Here is a 17,902-nt window from a genome sequence, read left to right on the forward strand (position 1 = left end):
TTGTATGCGAGGTAAAGAGCCAGAATTTCCACTTGATTTGGAGATTACAAAAACTTAAAAGAGAAATAGGAAATTTGCTCGGAAGAAACTTGAATTCAACGAGTCAGAAATTCTGTCTGAAGAAACACACATCATGGCAGGGAACAATGAAGAAGACAATCCACTCATGGACACTATCCTTACGCCACTATTTAACAGGCCCAATTCAAGTATTGTCTATCCTGAAGTTGGCAACAATAATTGGGAGCTCAAGTCTGATAATATTCGACTAATAGAGAGAGCTCAGTTTGGTGGAGAGGTTGATGAAGACCCTCATAGGTTCATAAACAGATTCCTGATGATCTGTGATTCGACCAAGCATCCTCAATTGTCCAATGATGCAATCCGGTTAAGGCTGTTCCCTTTTGCTCTTAAAGGAAAAGCTTTGAATTGGTTGGAGAGGCAGCCTGCGAGAAGTATTCCCTCATGGGAAAATTTATCAAATAAGTTCTTTGCGGAGTTCTTCTCGATGGAAAGATACAATCAAATGGTGAATGATATCACCAATTTCACTCAAGCTGAGGGTGAAATTATGTGTGCAGCCTGGAACCGGTTCAAAGATCTAATGAGGAGGTGTCCTCATTACCCCATGACCAATGGTGATCAGGTCCGGATCTTCTTCAACGGTTGTAAACTAGAAATCCGGATGGTTCTGAATGGTGCAGCAGGTGGTAGCATTAAGTCAATGAGAGCAAATGAGACTCTTGAATTGATTGAAAGAATGGCTGCCAATGAAAATGAAGGGTTGTCATCTAAGCCTAAGAGAGGCATTCTTCACCTACACAACAGTGATTCAGCATTGGCTGAAAATAAATTGTTATCACAGCAGATGGCGAATTTGACATCAAGGCTTGATAAAATGCAGCTTTCTAGTGTCCAAGCTAAAGCTGCTTCAGTTATTTGTGAATACTGCAAGGAAAGCCATGATTCTAATGAATGTCCTACCTTACTGTCTGATGATCCTCCTCAACAGGTGCAAGTAAATGGTAATTGGTATGACCAAAGACCTTTGCCACCAAATATTCCAAGGATGATGAATTATCCTTCAGGGAACAATAACTTCCAAAGGAGGGTGCAAGTTACTGGTCTTGACTTCAAGTCCAATAACTATTTGCAGCCACCGCCAGTTCAACCGAAGGAACCTTCTGAGTTAGAGAAGCTAGTGGGACAAATGGCCCAACATTCCAATGCTTTTATGGAAGAGACTCGAGCAAACACTAGAAACACACAAGCTTCCATCAGAAATTTGGAGAGTCAGATAGGCCAGTTGTCTAGGCAGTTGGCTGAAAGGTCTCAAGGACAGTTCCCAAGTGATACAATGGTGAACCAAAGGAGGAATGCAAGTCCATTGTGACAAAGAGTGGAATTGTGATCACTCCTCAAGAAAAGCCGAAATTGGTTCAGCCAAAGAAAGTTGATGAGCCAACACCTGAGCTGGAGCATGAAAAAGAAGAACCTGCAAGGCAAGACAAAGAAGAAGCAAAGGAGAAAGCTGTGGAAGCTCCAAAGAAACTGATGGATTATTCTCGTTTTGAGAAACCTCCTTATCCCATGAAGCTCAAACAACAGGCACATAATCAACAATATGCCAGGTGCTTAGAAATGTTTAAAAGCTGCAAATTAATATTCCTTTTGCTGAGTCTTTAGCTAACATGCCTAATTATGCTAAATTCATGAAAGATTTATTGTCTAGAAAGCATAAGTTGCAGGATTGCGAGACAGTAGCACTTACTGAAGAGTGCAGTGCCATCATACAGAAGAAGTTCCCACCAAAGCTTCAAGATCCTGGGAGTTTCAACATCCCAATTGCGGTAGGTAACACTAATGTTGGCCGGGCACTATGTGATCTTGGAGCAAGCATCAACTTGATGCCATTGTCAATATGCAAGTCATTGGGAATTACTGAGTTGAAGCCAACCATGGTCTTTCTTCAGCTTGCTGACCGTTCTTTGAGGAGACCTAATGGAATCATAGAAGATGTTCTTGTTAAAGTTGACAAGTTCATCTTCCCAGCTGATTTCATCGTGCTAGACATGGAGGAAGAGGGTGAAATGCCCCTTCTGTTGGGTAGACCGTTCTTGGCCACAGCTCGAGCTATGATTGATGTAGAACAAGGAAAGCTCGAGTTGAGGATGAATGATGAGAAAATCATTATCAATGTTTTCGATGCCATGAAGAACTCATCTGACCACAGTGATTGCTTCAGACTTGATGTGGTTGAGGAAGCAGTCAAAGAGGTGGTTATGGAAGAGAAAAGTGAGCTTCAAAAGCTTGAAGAAGAGTTGAAGGCTCTAGATGAAGCTGCTCCAGAAGAAGAGCGAGCAACTGTCTTTGAGGTACTAGAAAAGAAAGAAGATGACTCAGCTACATTAGTACCAAAGGTGGAATTAAAAGAGTTGCCTGAAACTCTTAAGTATGCTTTCTTTGGAGACGAAGAACAATATCCTGCTATCATCAATAAGGAAGTCCATCAGCAGCATAAAGAAAGTAAGCCAAAGGCTAAGATGGAAAAGCCCAAGAGTAAATAAAAGCATGTGAAGACTAAGTTCAAAGTTCCTGAGAACCCTCATCCTTATCCACATGCATATGATCATAAAAGGAAACAATACTGGATCAAGAAGATTAGGTCATCAATGGTAGCATGCTTCCAACCACCATAAATCAAAAGAGGTACGTCAGGCTCGTGACGTTAAACAAGCGCTTGTTGGGAGGCAACCCAAGAGTATTGAGTCTTTTATTTTATCTTTTGTTATTTGTTATTTTGATTATGTTTTTACATTTCCATTTTGTGTTGCCACAATTGAGATATTATGATGTTTAGTTTCCTCCCCATTATGATGAATTGAAGCTTTAACCCGTGTGAGTGTGTACATGCGCATAAATTCTTATTCGTCCACTAGTTTAGTTTTATTGCTGGGGACAACAATTTTCTAAATCTGGGAATTGGCTCCCCACATGTGGCACAGAGGAACCAGACTGAAACACCTCTAACAGAATGTTTTCTGAATCATCAAGGGAGATATCTGAACCCTTTTGTTTCAATTTGCTGTTTTTATTTTGTTTTTGTTTTGTGTGATAAAAGAAGAAGCTCTTTGAATAACATGCGCTCTCTGAATAACATGCCTGAATTTGCATTTGCTACTCATGCAATAAGATGATTAAATCTTAGAGAGCATATAAGATACTGTGTGAGAAGTCATAATGGATAAATGTTTTGAGAAATGCATTGAAGTATAAGAGTTGTTATTGCTCGTTTGATTGAATTCTTTGTTGAGAGTTACAGTTGATATGTGATGATAATGGAATTTAGATTCTAGTTTGATTGCACAGCCGTGAGGTTTGAGCCTATACAGTAATTTTTTTTAGAGAGGCCTCACTGTGATAATACTCTAGAACTTAATCTGTTTCTCTGTAATGCATGCATGATCTGAAATGATAAAGGCAATTCTTTCTTGATAACTCATTGGCCAAATAGCTGAACTGAAAATTATTATTCCATTGCTAGCCCCTTTGAGCTTTAGCCTGTTGTTTCTTGTTGAATTTAACCTTAAGAATCGTAGCTTATTTTCCTGTCCACACACCTTTGATGAGATTGAAGCACTGATTATAGATATTCAAGGAAAATTTCACCGAAATAAAGTGATAGTGAAAGCAAAAGCTGAGACCAAAGTGAAAAGAAACAAAATGAAAAGTTGCAAAGCAACAGCAAAACATGAAAAGGTTAAGAAGAAAGAGGAAAAGGATGAATAGAAAGGAAAAGACTAAGTAAAATTGTGTCTGAGTATGAACAACTGAAAATAAATAGTTGTGTTTCAATCTCATATACAGTAAAAAGTAGCCACTTTCCCAAATATTCCTACCTTAGCCTAAGCCAAGTTACAACCCTGCAAAGACCTTTGGATCTAATTGTGCATGTTTTACATGTTCCTTATCTTTAGGAACTTGAGAATAGGATCAAGCTTATGGTAGTCTTATTGCACTGATGGATTGAGAGTTAAATCCAATACACAAGAGTGACAAGTGCAGTGATTATCCTGGTAAGAAGTGATCAAACTAGATTCTAATTCCTTATACCAAAAGTGATTTCTGAAATTCTCAACCTGGAATTCATTCATGCATAGCATTATAACTCTGAATCTCTTCAATATAGAAAACTGCATTAGTGACATAAATTCTTCTCACAGAGTTAATCATTGCTGCCTGATGTTTGATCTTATTTATTGCTGGGGACATCAACATCTAAATCTGGGAATTGTTTGATATGCGTCTAACATATGGTGATTTCTAAGTAAAAGAAGCAAGGAATTAATCATAAATGTGTGAAAATAAGCTCATAAATGCAAGAAATATTGATTATTCCTTCTCAATCATTCTCTTGCTCAATTTATGCATTTTGATAGCAGGAAACACCAAAAAGAAGTGAAAGAGAGAAGTTGAAATTGCATAGTCTTGCGCAAAACGCATGAAAATGGCGCGATCCGCGTGATTTTGGCAAATTACTTTCTGTTTGTACGCGCGATCCGCGCGAATTTGGCACTGATCGCGCGGGCGTCATGAATGCATTCCTTGATTTGTGGAGTTTGATGAAAATGGAAATTTAATCAAATTAATGAGAGGATTATGACCTGATTGATTGGTGGAATTATGATGAAAATGTAAATTTAATCAAATTAATGAGAGGATTATGACCTGATTGATTGGTGGAATTATGAGGAAAATGGAAATTTAATCAGAATTAATTCAAGGATTATGACCTGATTGAGTAGCTGGCTATATAAAGGAAGCAGAAACTCTAAAAGAGGATCATCTTTTGGCAAGGAGAAATTGGAGAGGAAGCTCTCAGTGACTGAAGATTCAAGACTTCTTCTTCTTCTGGTTTTACATTTTCATGAACTATTTCTCATTATTTAAATTGTCAGACATGAATATGTCTGGCTAGTTTTTTTATTGTGGTAAGGGTCACAACCCTTGATGTGAACCCCTTGTATTTTGGTTAAGTTTATGGTTAATTATTCAATTGAATTTATTTTACTCTGTTCTTCATCCCATAATTCTTTTAGAATTCGCGACTATATTAGGATTGCGAGGGTTAGGGTTCGCAATAGGGATATTGGGATTCTAATTCCTGACAAAGGGTAAGATAACTGTTCATGTATGCACTAGGAATAGGCTATATGAACTGCAAATGTGAAAATTCACTAGGCTTAAAGATTAACTTGAAAAGGGATTTCTAAGGGATTAGGATTCCAATAGGGTTAATAAGGTTAAGATGACTAAGGGATTAGGGCTTAACTAATTAATTATAGATGGTAAATTGTTTGATCAATTGGGTAATTAAACATAAATATTAATCATTATTACAAGGTGGGGATCGGAAAGGTGTTGGCGTCCTTTACTGCAATAGTTTTCTTACAATATTTTCTCAAATCTCAACCCCTTTTTCTTTAAGTTTTCAACTTCTCTTGAATTGTTCATAAATTATTGAATAACCCACAATTGTTACAAACACCATTACTTTCAAATCAACTCTTGTTCTTCCATTCTTAAAAGGAACAATTAATTGATATTCGACCCAATCCCTGTTGAGACGGTACTTTTCTTATCACTTTATTACTTGGAACGAACTGTGCACTTGCCGATTTTTCGCAACACTTCATATCCAAATGAACATTGTATTCCTCCTTTATGTGCTCAAATGCTTCTGTCCTGGTCATCTTGGTCTGTGTCAGTATTGTCTTCTCCAATTTCTTGGCAACCCAATCTCGTGTAGCCCTTTTATTCTTGAAGACTCTACAACATGTATGAGTGTCGTTAAAAGTCTTAACTTGGAATGTGCTTTGCTTGGTGTTCCAGGCACAATACACCATCCATTCACAGTCTTCTACACTGCATTTGGCCCTTACTATGACCTTGTCATTCTTAACCCAGATGAAGTTCCTCCCAAGACTGATATTATAATCTTTTACTGCACAATTAAATTGGTCCAGATTCATAATACCAAGTTCTAAATATACATGCCCAAAAGAAGCTTGTTCATTAAACTTAGGCAAAACAGGTCTAGCATTCTCATCATCATCACTTGAAGGAGGAGTCCTTAACTCCTCAGACAGATAGGTATATCCTTCTTCCTCGAATGACATTATGTCTTCCTCTTCATCAACTTCTTCAGATTCAGAGTCTTGAATTAGGGCATTCTTCTTGACTGCCTTCCTCCTTGGGGTTTGTTTTGCAGGCCTTTTTTTCTCTACAAATGGCACATTGACCTCATCATCATCCTCTGAATCATCCTCAACACCAGGTGGGGGAGGCTTGTAAACCTCATCCTCTGCACTCTCATATGAATCTGAGTGTGAGGAAGCATGGTCATCATCTGCACTATCATCTTCAGAACCATTACCAACATCCTCTGCACTTTCTTCATCATGGTCCGAATTGATCCCATCGTCATGTAAATTCAAGCCATCAGCAGCCTGTGATTGTCTTCATTTTCTTTGATCCCATCATCATGTAAATTTAGGTCATCAGCAGCCTGTGCATGGTCTTCATTTTCTTTGACCCCATCATCACCTTGTGCACACCCTTCATGTGAATTGACCCCATCATCAACCTCTTCATGGTCCTCTTTATGTGCTGAATTAATGACATTATCCTCTTCACTGTCATGTTGAGGTGAAGCAAACTCGGGAATTGAGATGCAGTCCTCAAAGTAGACATGTATCTCATTGCCATTCCCTAAAGCAGCCTCACACATGGCACACACATCTGAATCTGTACTAAGAGGTCTGAGCCCTTGTTCCAAATCGGGTACCCCAGGCTGTAGCCACATCATCCTCTTGAATTTTCCATACCCATATTGCTTAAACAGGGTGTCAAGGTCACAGATATTGCAGTAGTCAATGTCCATCTCTGGCAATGAGTCCACCCTTCCATTTATATAGGTCATCACTCCATCTTCATCTCTGACTAAAATACCACCATGATGATAAACAATTACTATGTATTCGGACATCTGTCAAAACCAAAAAAACAAACCTATCATTAATCCCACGGTCACAGACTGTAGACCACTTAAACAATACAAAGCAATACCCTAAACTAACATTTTCTATGGATGCTGACTTTTTTCCATATATTACCATGGGGTTTTTAGTTGACACTGGGTCAACCATGGCCCCTTCTTCTAAAACAGGGACCACACCACCCGGTAGTTACAATCTCTAACACAAAACCCTAAATGGAAACATGGACCACAATGTCCACTTCGCATGCAGAAAAAAACAACATTAAACAAAGGGGAACAACATGGGGACCACAAGCAAAAGGATGACAAAGAACAATATAAAAATGTTTCAACATATAAATACTCTTACCTTTTTGTACGGAAGGCTCAGCCTAACAGAAAAACCCAAGTTCTCTTTGTCTTCCACTGGTTCCCTCCGGTTGTTGAAGAAGTTCGTAGTATTCCAAATGCAGGCGAGTGTTTACTCCATAGTCTTCTTCCTTCCTTCTCAACAATGGAGCGTCGAAGTTAGAAGAGAGGGAAATGGTAAAGTGTCCAACGGTTAGGAGAGGGGCAATTTTGGGTTTAATAAAAAATGGTCTGTCCAAGGTGTATGAGACTCTCAAAACGACGTCGTTCCTCAACCCACGTGGCCTCCAGCATGTCACTTAACGTTACACATCATCACCGTCATTGACACCGTCAGTTTTGGATTGACAGAAGGACTAACGTGGGTCCTGTTTCACTTTGTTGGGGACTATTTAATGAGTTTATTTTTGTGAGGGACTAATTTGGGCACCGAGTTTTTTGTCAGGGGCCAATTTGGGTCTTTACTCTAATATCAATAGAGAGGTTTCTTCTCTTTGGTTCTTATCTAGAACTTTGAACTTATTAAGAAGCTTCTTCTTGTGGCGTTCAAACCAGACTTATCACTCACCTTCTTCTTTCTTGAGTGTGGCATCTTTATTTTTCTTTATACATTTGGTTCTTATCTTCTATAGATAACGGGTCAATGTTCTTTATTTTTTGTTTAAATTCCTGATTATAGAAACGATCATAACGAAATTGGTCTTAGGTCTCATTATTCTTGGCGAGGTTCACATCATGTAATGATTAATGGTGAAACTTAATCTGTTCGGGTAAAGGAATAACGTGCTGAAAGGAAAATGAATGATTTTCATTCATAGATCGTACATAAATCCTATATTGCTGTTAAAATATGAACACCTATCTTTATTTAATTATGTAAATAATAGGTATGTGATGGGTTTAATGCTTCAGAATCCATGTTATCCATTTGGATTCATGCTTCAGAATTCGAGGGTTCCTTGAAAGAGTTCTTTCTTGCTGTTGCTAAAACGGTCTTGTCAGCTGCTATGAAAAATGCTGCTCCGGTCACTGCAATCAAACAATAGTAGTTAGATTACAACAGCTAAGAATGATGTTAATAATTATGAAGAGATCCTAATCGCTGTCAAGTTTATAAAATCGCAATTCATATTGTGAATCGTCAAGTTATTTTTTAATTAAGAATCGTATTATATAGTAAAATTCAGAGACATTATAAAAAAAAACTTAAAATATATAATAAAAATGATGCGTAATGTGCAATTTAACAATTTTAAATTAAGAATTAGAAATTGTAAAAATAACTTACTGTAAGTCTCAATAAACAAAATCATATATCATAACTGAATTACATACATTAACAGCATGGAGTTTATGTTTTTTTTTTTTTTTATACATATGGAATTCATGTTTTAAAAGAACCAAACCACAACAATGTATATTTAAATAAAATGTATGGATAAAAAAAAAACTATTTCAATAGAATGAAAACATAGCAATGCAATAGCCAAATAAGATGTATAGTGTGAGTTAGTGTGTGAAGCATGTAAATCAAGAGAATGAAAAATAATCAAATAGGGTGCATGACGCCATTCATGTTTCTTTAGTTAATTTTGATTTAATAATTTATACTCATTTGACTTTTTAATATCTTTTATGAGAATTGATAAAAGAAAAAAAAATGAACGAACTGTTGAATCGTGTGAGTTGTATTTGTGTTACGAAATCACATTGATATCTACACCTATCGTGTGATTTAAAATCATCTCCAATTTATCACATAATACGAATTTCTGGCTTGACAAATCGCATCGGATCGTAATAACTATGATGGCAACAGCTACGAGTATATTCAAACCTGTGGAAACTATAAGAGCTTGAGCAGTGTGATTTAGATTGGCTCTTGCCCAAGGCATCATCCTCACACTAGCCAGCTGCACATCAAGCATAATTCGGATAAGATATTTACCAAAAATCTTAGTGGAATAGTAAAACAGTTTTTTTAAATATAAACTGAACTTAAAGGGAGAAGAAGTTTTTGGCAAAAGTTTTTTTAAATACTTACTGTTGGAATAGCGCTGGCAACACTGGCAACAACAGCTGCCTTAGCTCCAGCTAACACACCCTCTGTTTACACACGAAATGAGAAAAGCAAAACAAAGATCATATAAATAATTTTCTCATGTTGGGAAATTTGCAAAAGTTCTCATCAATTATCATCATTTTGACCCACCTGGTTTGCTGTCCATAACATAACAGAACTAGCCAAAATATCAGTCAATTAATAAAAAGAAAAAGCCGCTATTGGGGGAAAAATGATTAACAGTAGAATTTAGAGAAATAATGTGAAGAAGATTTTGGGACCATGAGCTTGGTCCCCTCCCACCAAAGCAAAAAGCGGGTCTCTCATTTACACATTTTGGGAACTGTCAAAGAAACAAAAAATTATTCCTGATTCCATAATTAAGGTCACCATACAGATTTTCTGAACACAATATTATGCTTAAACATTATGATATTTCCCCATAGCAATTATTTCAAGATCACAACATAGTTAAAAAAAAAAAAAAAAAGTTTATCACAACATTTGCTGGATACAATCTTCATGTTTTTTAGCAAGTAAATAGAAGTATGACCCAAGGAAAGATAAGATAAAAAGAAGGGACAAGAGATAATAGAAATAGAAGTAAAAATAAAATAAAATAAAATCTGAGGGAATGGTTATCATTTACCCTGAGAACAGCGCTTGGCAAAGGCCAATTTTTGATCCAGTGAAATTAAGCTAGGCCTCTCAAGGGGAGAGTTAGCAGCAACATTTCCCTTGGCCATATTCAAAGAATTAATTGAGCAAAAAATGATAATGGTTATGGTAAATAGTGAACTAATTGGAATAGCTTTGAATGAAGACGGGATTGAAGTTACTGGGATATTTATAGGAGTGGGTGAGAAAATAAATCACTTTAGTTAACTCAATATTTCGGGTTTGGGGTTAGAATTTGATGGTTTCATCGGAATCCATCGTCTCTAGAACCTTGTTTTAACTTGGGTTTCTATTACTTTCAGTTGACTCTTATGCTTTGTTTCCAAAATACCCTTAGGCTAAGGGCTGTTAAAAGATTAGATTTCTGTTAATTGGACAAATTTCTGTGCCTTTTACCTGGCTGGTTGGTTATCGTAGTTTCAGCATGATCCTGTCACGCTGTAAGAAACAATGACCACGGTTATGTATAAACGTTATCAATTCGATAAGTTCTTTCAATTATTTTATTCGCGGTCCTGTGCCTCTTTGTATACTGCATTGGCTAAAGTAGCTCCATCTTTTCTTCAAGGGCCACTCCTAGTTGTTTAGCCTAAGACGATATAAAACCATAGGTTGGTGATCCCTGCAACGTTGCTCGACCCAACAATGAAAAATTTAAAAAATTAAAAATATAATGTTAGTGTGGGAATCAATACCATGCGACGGTTTTCGTAAAAGGAGGTTTAGGCCATGGTTTTTCGCCGAACAGGGTGCCCCACTTCGCATACGTAAGCACAAAAAATAGTAATTACTAAATAATGGTAACTTAGTTGACGTTGCGGGACTTAGCATATGAGGTGAGAGCATATGTTTGATCCTCTCTAGTACCATCTTTGGAAGAAATTTAAAGTCTTAATCCTGAGACCTACCCCGAATAAAACTATTCGCAAAAAACGATGAATCGATTGGAATATCTCCAAATAAAAAATAAATAAAATAAAATAATTGTTGTTTGTTATAAAATAAAGGGAGAAATGGAAGAGAGAAGACAACAAGAAATAGGGCAGAAATCTAATTCTCATTCAGCTATTTGAACCAATATAAACAATGTCAATATATAAGATTACAACCATGAATAAGGGAGTAACGATCCATTAGTGCGGTAGTTACATAATCATGAATGAGAGATAATTACACCGTTACTGCCAACGGTAACGTCATCCATAATTGTACCGTTACTACCAAAGGTAACATAATTTGGGGGATATATATATATATATATATATATATATATATATATATATATAAATAAATGATAATCTATAGGGGAAATAACAAATCCTCAGGGGGTTGAGCCCTGATCCCTAAAACCTGTATGAGCCGATACCCTCTGTAGATGAGTCAACTTATAAATGAATTATGGAATGGAACCAACTCATTGATGAGAGGGAAGGTCTTAATAACAAATTCATAAGAGGAAGATCCAGGGTAAGGCCAGGGATTCGTATTTCTTGTGTACCGTACAATCCGCTTCGAACCTAGAAGGCTGGACCGAAACATTCACTGGTTCAACAAGCTCAATAGCCCCCAGCTTGTTCGTTTTACTCACCGTCAGCCTTACTACTCACTACTACTTATTTTATTTGATTACCAGTTTTCCTTGATCAGAGAAATACGCCCGTCCCCTATCTTTAATGCCTGACCCGCTCTTTTTACCATGACATTGAGATTTGTCTCTCTTCAATGCGATTCGATCCGAACCTTGATTGACATGCTGCAATTCTATCTTGAGTCACGCTATTTGGCACTTAGGCATTCTCTTTTTATCTGCCTTTACGAACGAGCCATATCATTTGTTTGTTCTCTAGTGGGTGCCTCTTCTTCCTCTCTCCCACTGCTACCCGATCAGATGCACCTCTTATTCTTTTACTGGAGATGGAACTGTTGGATCATTCACTGGGGGTCTCAATCCATTGATATAGTGGTTATGGATTTGCTTGCCCCTGGTCCAGATCTGCTGCTTTCTCTATTGCCCCTTTGCGTCTCTTGCCCCTACCTCTATGGTCCACGCCACTGAAACTGGGTGTCCCACTTATGGATAGTGCAGTTCCTCTTGGTGGGCTTCCTCCGTTGAAGTTCCGTGTACCGTACTTTCTTATCATTGAGGGGCAGAAGCAAGAACTTAGTTCTATTTGCTGGGCATAGTTTTCAGTGTACCGTACTTTAGCGCAAGGAGTAGGCAGAGGAAGCAACAAGAGCTCATTTAGCCGCACGTGAAGGAGCTCAACACTTTACCGAAGAAGCTACGATTGAGTGCGCTAGCGCTAGCCGTAGCTTCTTCCGCTTCTCCCTGCGGCCAAAAAGGAAATTCCAGGTATAGAAACAGTGTTATTACAGGATTATGGGATTAGGGGAGTTGAGGAGGGATAGGAATATTATAGTTTGCATTTCCCTTAATAGAGTTTCCAAGGTAAAAAAAGGATAAAAAGATTATAGTTATTGTATTTACCCAATGATAAAGTAAATTAGGGGAGATTCCATAATATGGGAGTCAGGGAGGAGAAAGACAAAGACAAAGGACATGACGCTCTTGTTTAATTACTTACAGAAACTTTTTTAAAAGGGTTTAATCCGCTTGTGGGATTAGGCGACCCTTATATTATCATATATCATATATATATAGAGAGGAAGGTAAGCTCGCTACTAATCCCGCCTTAACCTGGCCTATCGCGAAAAAAAGTCCCCGAAAATTGCTGGTTCCTTTGTCGTCGTTGGGGCTATAAATCTTACTTGCTCGTGCTTAGGAACTCAGTAAAGTGACCAATAAGTCAGCGGGCATTGAGGCAGCAGTCAATACATATAGTACAAGTGGGGACTCTTTTTCGAAACATAAGGCCCCGAAGGAAAAGAAGAGTAAGCCCAAAATCCCGAAGAAAGATGGATTTGAATCTTGTCGGAAAGCTAGAAGGGAGTCTTTTCCTGTCTGGGATCTGCAGACATCCGGATTGAAAAGGAGTTGGTAGGGTGAGGTGAAAGAGTCTTGGCTGAAGAAAGCGGTGAGAGAGGGGGAAAAGGACAAGAAGGTAAGCATCCAGCTCTCAATCCATCTTCACTATCTTCCCTTCAAGCAAGGCTGACTTCATTGAATACTGAAAAGCAGAGTTGAATTGGCACTTAATAGCCTGTAGCAGAGTTGAATTTTTGTATCCCCTTCCCTCTAGGCTAACTGAACTGAACTAGTCGAATTCCCTTTTTCTGACCCTGCTGAGACTAGGTTCAACTCCCTTTCTTACTCTATCTATGGAATCTTTCCCATCGCTAAATGCGTACTTACTGACAGACTTTCATTCATTGTTTACTGCTTACTAAGCTTACTTCATGCTTTTCCTGCCAGAAAACAAGACGGTGGGCGAAGGTATCAACCCATTTGAGATAGTTTCAAAGGCCTTTGGTACTTCTTTCAATCCCACCGGTCTTCTTATTCAAGTAGTTAACATTTTTCTTCGGTAAGCATTCCTTAAGGATTCTAATCGTTCCAATCTGTCTTAGCTTTCAATTCGTTGTATCGTTGGAAGTCTTATGAAGCGAGGGGATAGGCTTCTTTATAGGGGGACCATTTCCCTATTGCTTTTTTGATTGACTTTCTAACTGGTATTGTCCTCAAGGTTTAAAAAGGAAGGACTCTTGTATTGCGTTCATCGCTCTCAATACTTTCGTTAAATAAGAGTACACTTCTAGAATCCATGTGGTATGGAGAAAGCACGCATTAAAGACGAGTCCTATTCGTCCAACAGTTTCACCAGCCATATCTACACATAAAGAGAGCTAGTTTCCCACCTAAGTGAACCCGAAGCTATAGCACAAGTAGAGACAATGGATTCTGGTGACCAAGAAGCAGGAGCGGGTAGTTGATTCCTAGCCCTTGACTCATGGTAGAGAACACCAAAGGGTACTGCTCAGGCCTTCGATCTAAAGCTAACTAAGAGCCAAAGATCTCTTTCCTCTGGGAACTATTAGCCAAATGTCTAGGCGTAGTTCTCAACTCCTCAACTATCTGCTTCTTTCTCGATCGGAACTGGCAACAGATCTAGCAAAGTATTTTACTGCACCTGATGCAAAAGAAGAGGGAGTTCGAACCAATAGCTGGAGTTGCAGGATCGGAGTTTAAGCGAGACTAATAAGATAAGGAGCGGGGACAATTTGACCAGTTCTAGTTGCAGAAACATCTAACTTCGACTAGCAGTCAAGGGGGACTTGCTTGACAAAAGGGGTTGGATTCTTAGAGCTTATAGCTGAGCTAACCAGAAAAGTTTGGGACTTAGCTCGGCGTTAGGGCCTAAGGCACTCGACAAAGACGGATAGGAAACAAAGTCACTCGAGTCAAAGTGAGTGGTTCAGAGATGTCTGCTGCAACCTTGATTTGATAGTAGGGTAAAGCTCTCAGCTAGATTCAGAAAGTTTGGCACTTAGATCGACTACCGCACCGGGATAGAAGGGCATACCTCGAAAATTCTTTCATCACAAGAAAGTCATGTTAGGAAAGAATGTAGCTCAGTCAAGAGATTCGGGTTAGGTGGAAATGGCATATCCAGGGCACGGCGCAGAGGATGTTCTGTTATTGTCAAAAGAAGATAGGAACGAGGTGACATTGGAGTGAAAGAAAGTGATGGGACATAAATTTGTTCCTATCTAAGCCCATTTTGATGGAAAAATACCATACGTTCCCTAATTTGATGAGCAACTTCAGCATGAAAATCACTTGTTTTTCACATTTGTGACAAAAACACAGTGGGGGAACAGATGGTAACGTATTCCTTTAAAATATATTAAAAGGGGAACAAACTGAGACACATTTAATGCACCTGCTCCATTCATTTAATGCTTCTGCACACTTTACAGGTAACGTAGAGTTTAAGACTTCTAAAAAGCAAGGCGGTGCACCAACTGAGCAGCTGGAAACGTGAAGAGCATGGAATCAAGAGTTCTCATTGGCTGAAAACAGAAGCAAAACATGGGAAGGCCTGCAAACAATGGCTAATCATCACCAAACCCTGTTCCATTCAGTAATTCACGCAAGCTTCAGACTCTGCTGCCACCGTCCCGTCCCCTCATTCAAGCAACTAGCTCCAAGGGAATTACAGTCTTGCAATTCCTCTTCCAGCTATAAATAGGACCTCCCTCACACAAAAACATGATCGAATCCTGGAGGGTTTGCAGTCCGAAAGGAAGAGATCGCTTAGTAGTAGTTAGTAAATTAGTTTAATTTTCAGTTGTAATTATAGTTAAGCGACAACCCCTCTTCCCTTCTCTGTAAACAACCATCAAAACTCCTCACGAGCAATTACCCATCTTTCTCCATTTTCTGTTTCTTTTTGTAAACTGTCTTTTAAATTAATATAAGTGTTTTTCTCTTCGTTCCAATCATTATCTCTTGACTGAATCTCGGGTCTATGTGATCTCAGTTGAGAATAATTATGTTTAGACTATCAGCCATGAGCTGAACTATCTGTGGAACGGGTAAACTGTGAAGCTCTTAAAGAACTGTTTTCAAAACTCTTGACCAAAGCTTTTTGTATTTCTTTGGCTGAGTAAGCTATATTCATTGTGCGCCAATGGAAATTGGGTACATACTGAGAAAGGAACTTCCATAAGGAAGGGATTTTAGACAGCTTAGCCATTGGGGGAAGGTAGATGTCCTGGCAAAAACGCTACTGGTCACCTTAGGAATAAGTGGCCAACTCGTCCATTTTAAGGTTCTAAACTAAGTACCTGTTGGAGTCAAGGGAGCCATAGGAATATGGAAACTTATGAGCCATCTAGACCATGAGCTGAGGAATCAGAGTTGGCAGGCAAAGAGACTGGGACAAAGCCAAAAGGTGCTAAGTCTTGAGCAGAGAAAATAACCCCTTTAAGAGTGAAGCAGTGAATCCGTTTCTTCTGTTAAACTGTTTTAAACACCACCCTGTTGTCTCTTGATTATAGTTATTTCTGTTTTAGTAATTTTATTTTATTTTATTTAGTACTTATAAAAACTCCAATGATTGTTATCTCACCTTCTTCTAAACAGGAAGGGTCACATACATAACGCAGCGAGCAACTGTTTGCCATCAGGTTGAACCTACTGTTCCTGAGGAACGTTGTCAAGACAGTAGGGAACGTTTGACCAGACAGTTCATTTACTAACTTTTCTTCTCATTTTCACTCTTTATAAACAGTGATAAAACAATAATTAGCACTCTATCCTCGTGGGAACGATAATTTGGGCATTAATACTCCCTTTATTACTTAATGCGTGCACTTGCGCACTTAGGTTGGAACTGAGGGACGAATCTGTGTTCTGCAAGAACAGAAGAAGGTCCCCGATTAGAACTTATATTTTTCGACCATCAGCAAACCACCCAACAAGTTTTTGGTGCCGTTGCCGGGGATAGAAACACTAACTGTTGTTCTTATCATTGTTTTCTAACACATATACTGTATATCTGACTTTACTTTTATATTTTTTCTTTATCACTGAATCTGTTGTGCATATATATGCCCTGTGCTATTGGTTTATGAGTGAAGAGTTTGAAACAAACTCTAACCACTCCATTGAAGTACCTGAGTTTCTCTTTGATCCTGAGCCAGAACGCACACTCCATAAGAGAAGAAGGAACCTCAGGGAAAGATTTCCTGAAAACATGGCTGATCACAATAATAACAATGAAGAGGTTCTCCCTGAACAGAACTTCAGAACTTTGGCTGCTCCTTTCAGGAACAGACCAGATAGGGGAGTAATCCTACCCCTTGTAGCACCAAATTTTGAACTAAAACCTATCATGTTCCACATGATTAGGGAAGCAGGGGTCTTCAATGGACTCCCCGCAGAAGATCCTTACACACACCTCACAACATTCCAAGATATTTGTGATAATTTTAAATCCGAGGGTGTAACAGAGGAGAGCATGAGAATGAGGTTGTTCCCTCACTCCTTGGGTTTAAAAGCTAAAACATGGATGAAAACTCTCACCCCTGGATCAATCCACACATGGGAAGAACTCTCTAACAAGTTCGTTGAGAGGTTTCTCCCAATGTCTCGACAAGCTGATGTTAGAGATGAAATCTCTAACTTCAGAATGTTTCATGGAGAAAATCTCTATGAAGCATGGGAGAGATACAAGGACATCATAAGAAAATGTCCAAACCCTGGGGTAGAGAGTTGGGGAGTGCTACAATCTTTCTATAAAGGACTTGACCATACTTCTCAATCTCACCTAGATTTTGCTGCAAGAGGATATTTCTTTACAGGAACACTTGAATCAAGATACGAAATCATAGAAGGGACTGCTGAAAGATGTCTCCAATGGCCAATAGATAGAGTGAGCCCAGTGAGGAAGCCAGGCATGCTAGAACTGGATAATCAAACAGCCATGGAAGCCCAGCTGGCATCACTCATGAATGAAGTGAAGAACCTGAAAGCTGACCAAGCAGCACCAAGGATGAAAGTTTTACAACTCACAGCAACTGAAACAGAACCATGCTCAGCCTGTGGTGACCTTCATGACTCAACAGACTGCCCATCCACTGCATTGGTGTGTTATGTAGAAAATTTTGGCAATAGGAACTTCACCAGAGACAATCAACAAGCAGGACGAAATACACATTCAAGCCCTGGAGGAACTACCATTAAGGATCAGAGCCACAACACCCAATGGAGGCCACCCATTAACCAGAGACCATTCAACAACAATCAGCAGCAGTATCAGCAAGGTAGCAGCAGTGGAACATTTGAACAA

General features: G+C 38.7%; 2 protein-coding genes and 1 non-coding gene across 3 annotated transcripts; 1 reads left to right on the forward strand and 2 right to left on the reverse strand.

Annotated features, from left to right (window-relative positions):
* Positions 1 to 628: 628 nt before the first annotated feature.
* LOC133284488 (uncharacterized) lies at positions 629 to 2,567 on the forward strand. Its single transcript, XM_061481539.1, has 4 exons — positions 629 to 1,360; positions 1,444 to 1,608; positions 1,797 to 2,144; positions 2,217 to 2,567. The coding sequence occupies exons 1-4, from the start codon at positions 629 to 631 to the stop codon at positions 2,565 to 2,567; spliced, it is 1,596 nt and encodes a 531-aa protein (XP_061337523.1).
* A 5,775-nt stretch (positions 2,568 to 8,342) lies between these two features.
* LOC133284565 (early nodulin-93) lies at positions 8,343 to 10,216 on the reverse strand. Its single transcript, XM_061481645.1, has 4 exons — positions 10,120 to 10,216; positions 9,453 to 9,514; positions 9,246 to 9,321; positions 8,343 to 8,437 (listed from the first exon to the last, which is right to left on the reverse strand). The coding sequence occupies exons 1-4, from the start codon at positions 10,214 to 10,216 to the stop codon at positions 8,343 to 8,345; spliced, it is 330 nt and encodes a 109-aa protein (XP_061337629.1).
* A 6,996-nt stretch (positions 10,217 to 17,212) lies between these two features.
* Positions 17,213 to 17,319, reverse strand: LOC133284647 (small nucleolar RNA R71). The gene has a single exon (XR_009747923.1). It is a non-coding gene; the product is annotated as a small nucleolar RNA R71 (small nucleolar RNA).
* Between the last annotated feature and the right edge of the window lie 583 nt (positions 17,320 to 17,902).

The sequence above is a fragment of the Gastrolobium bilobum genome, unplaced genomic scaffold, assembly GCF_033153095.1.
Source record: "Gastrolobium bilobum isolate Gb01-03AN ecotype WA unplaced genomic scaffold, APGP_CSIRO_Gbil_v1 utg13317, whole genome shotgun sequence".
NCBI classification, from domain to species: Eukaryota; Viridiplantae; Streptophyta; class Magnoliopsida; order Fabales; family Fabaceae; genus Gastrolobium; species Gastrolobium bilobum.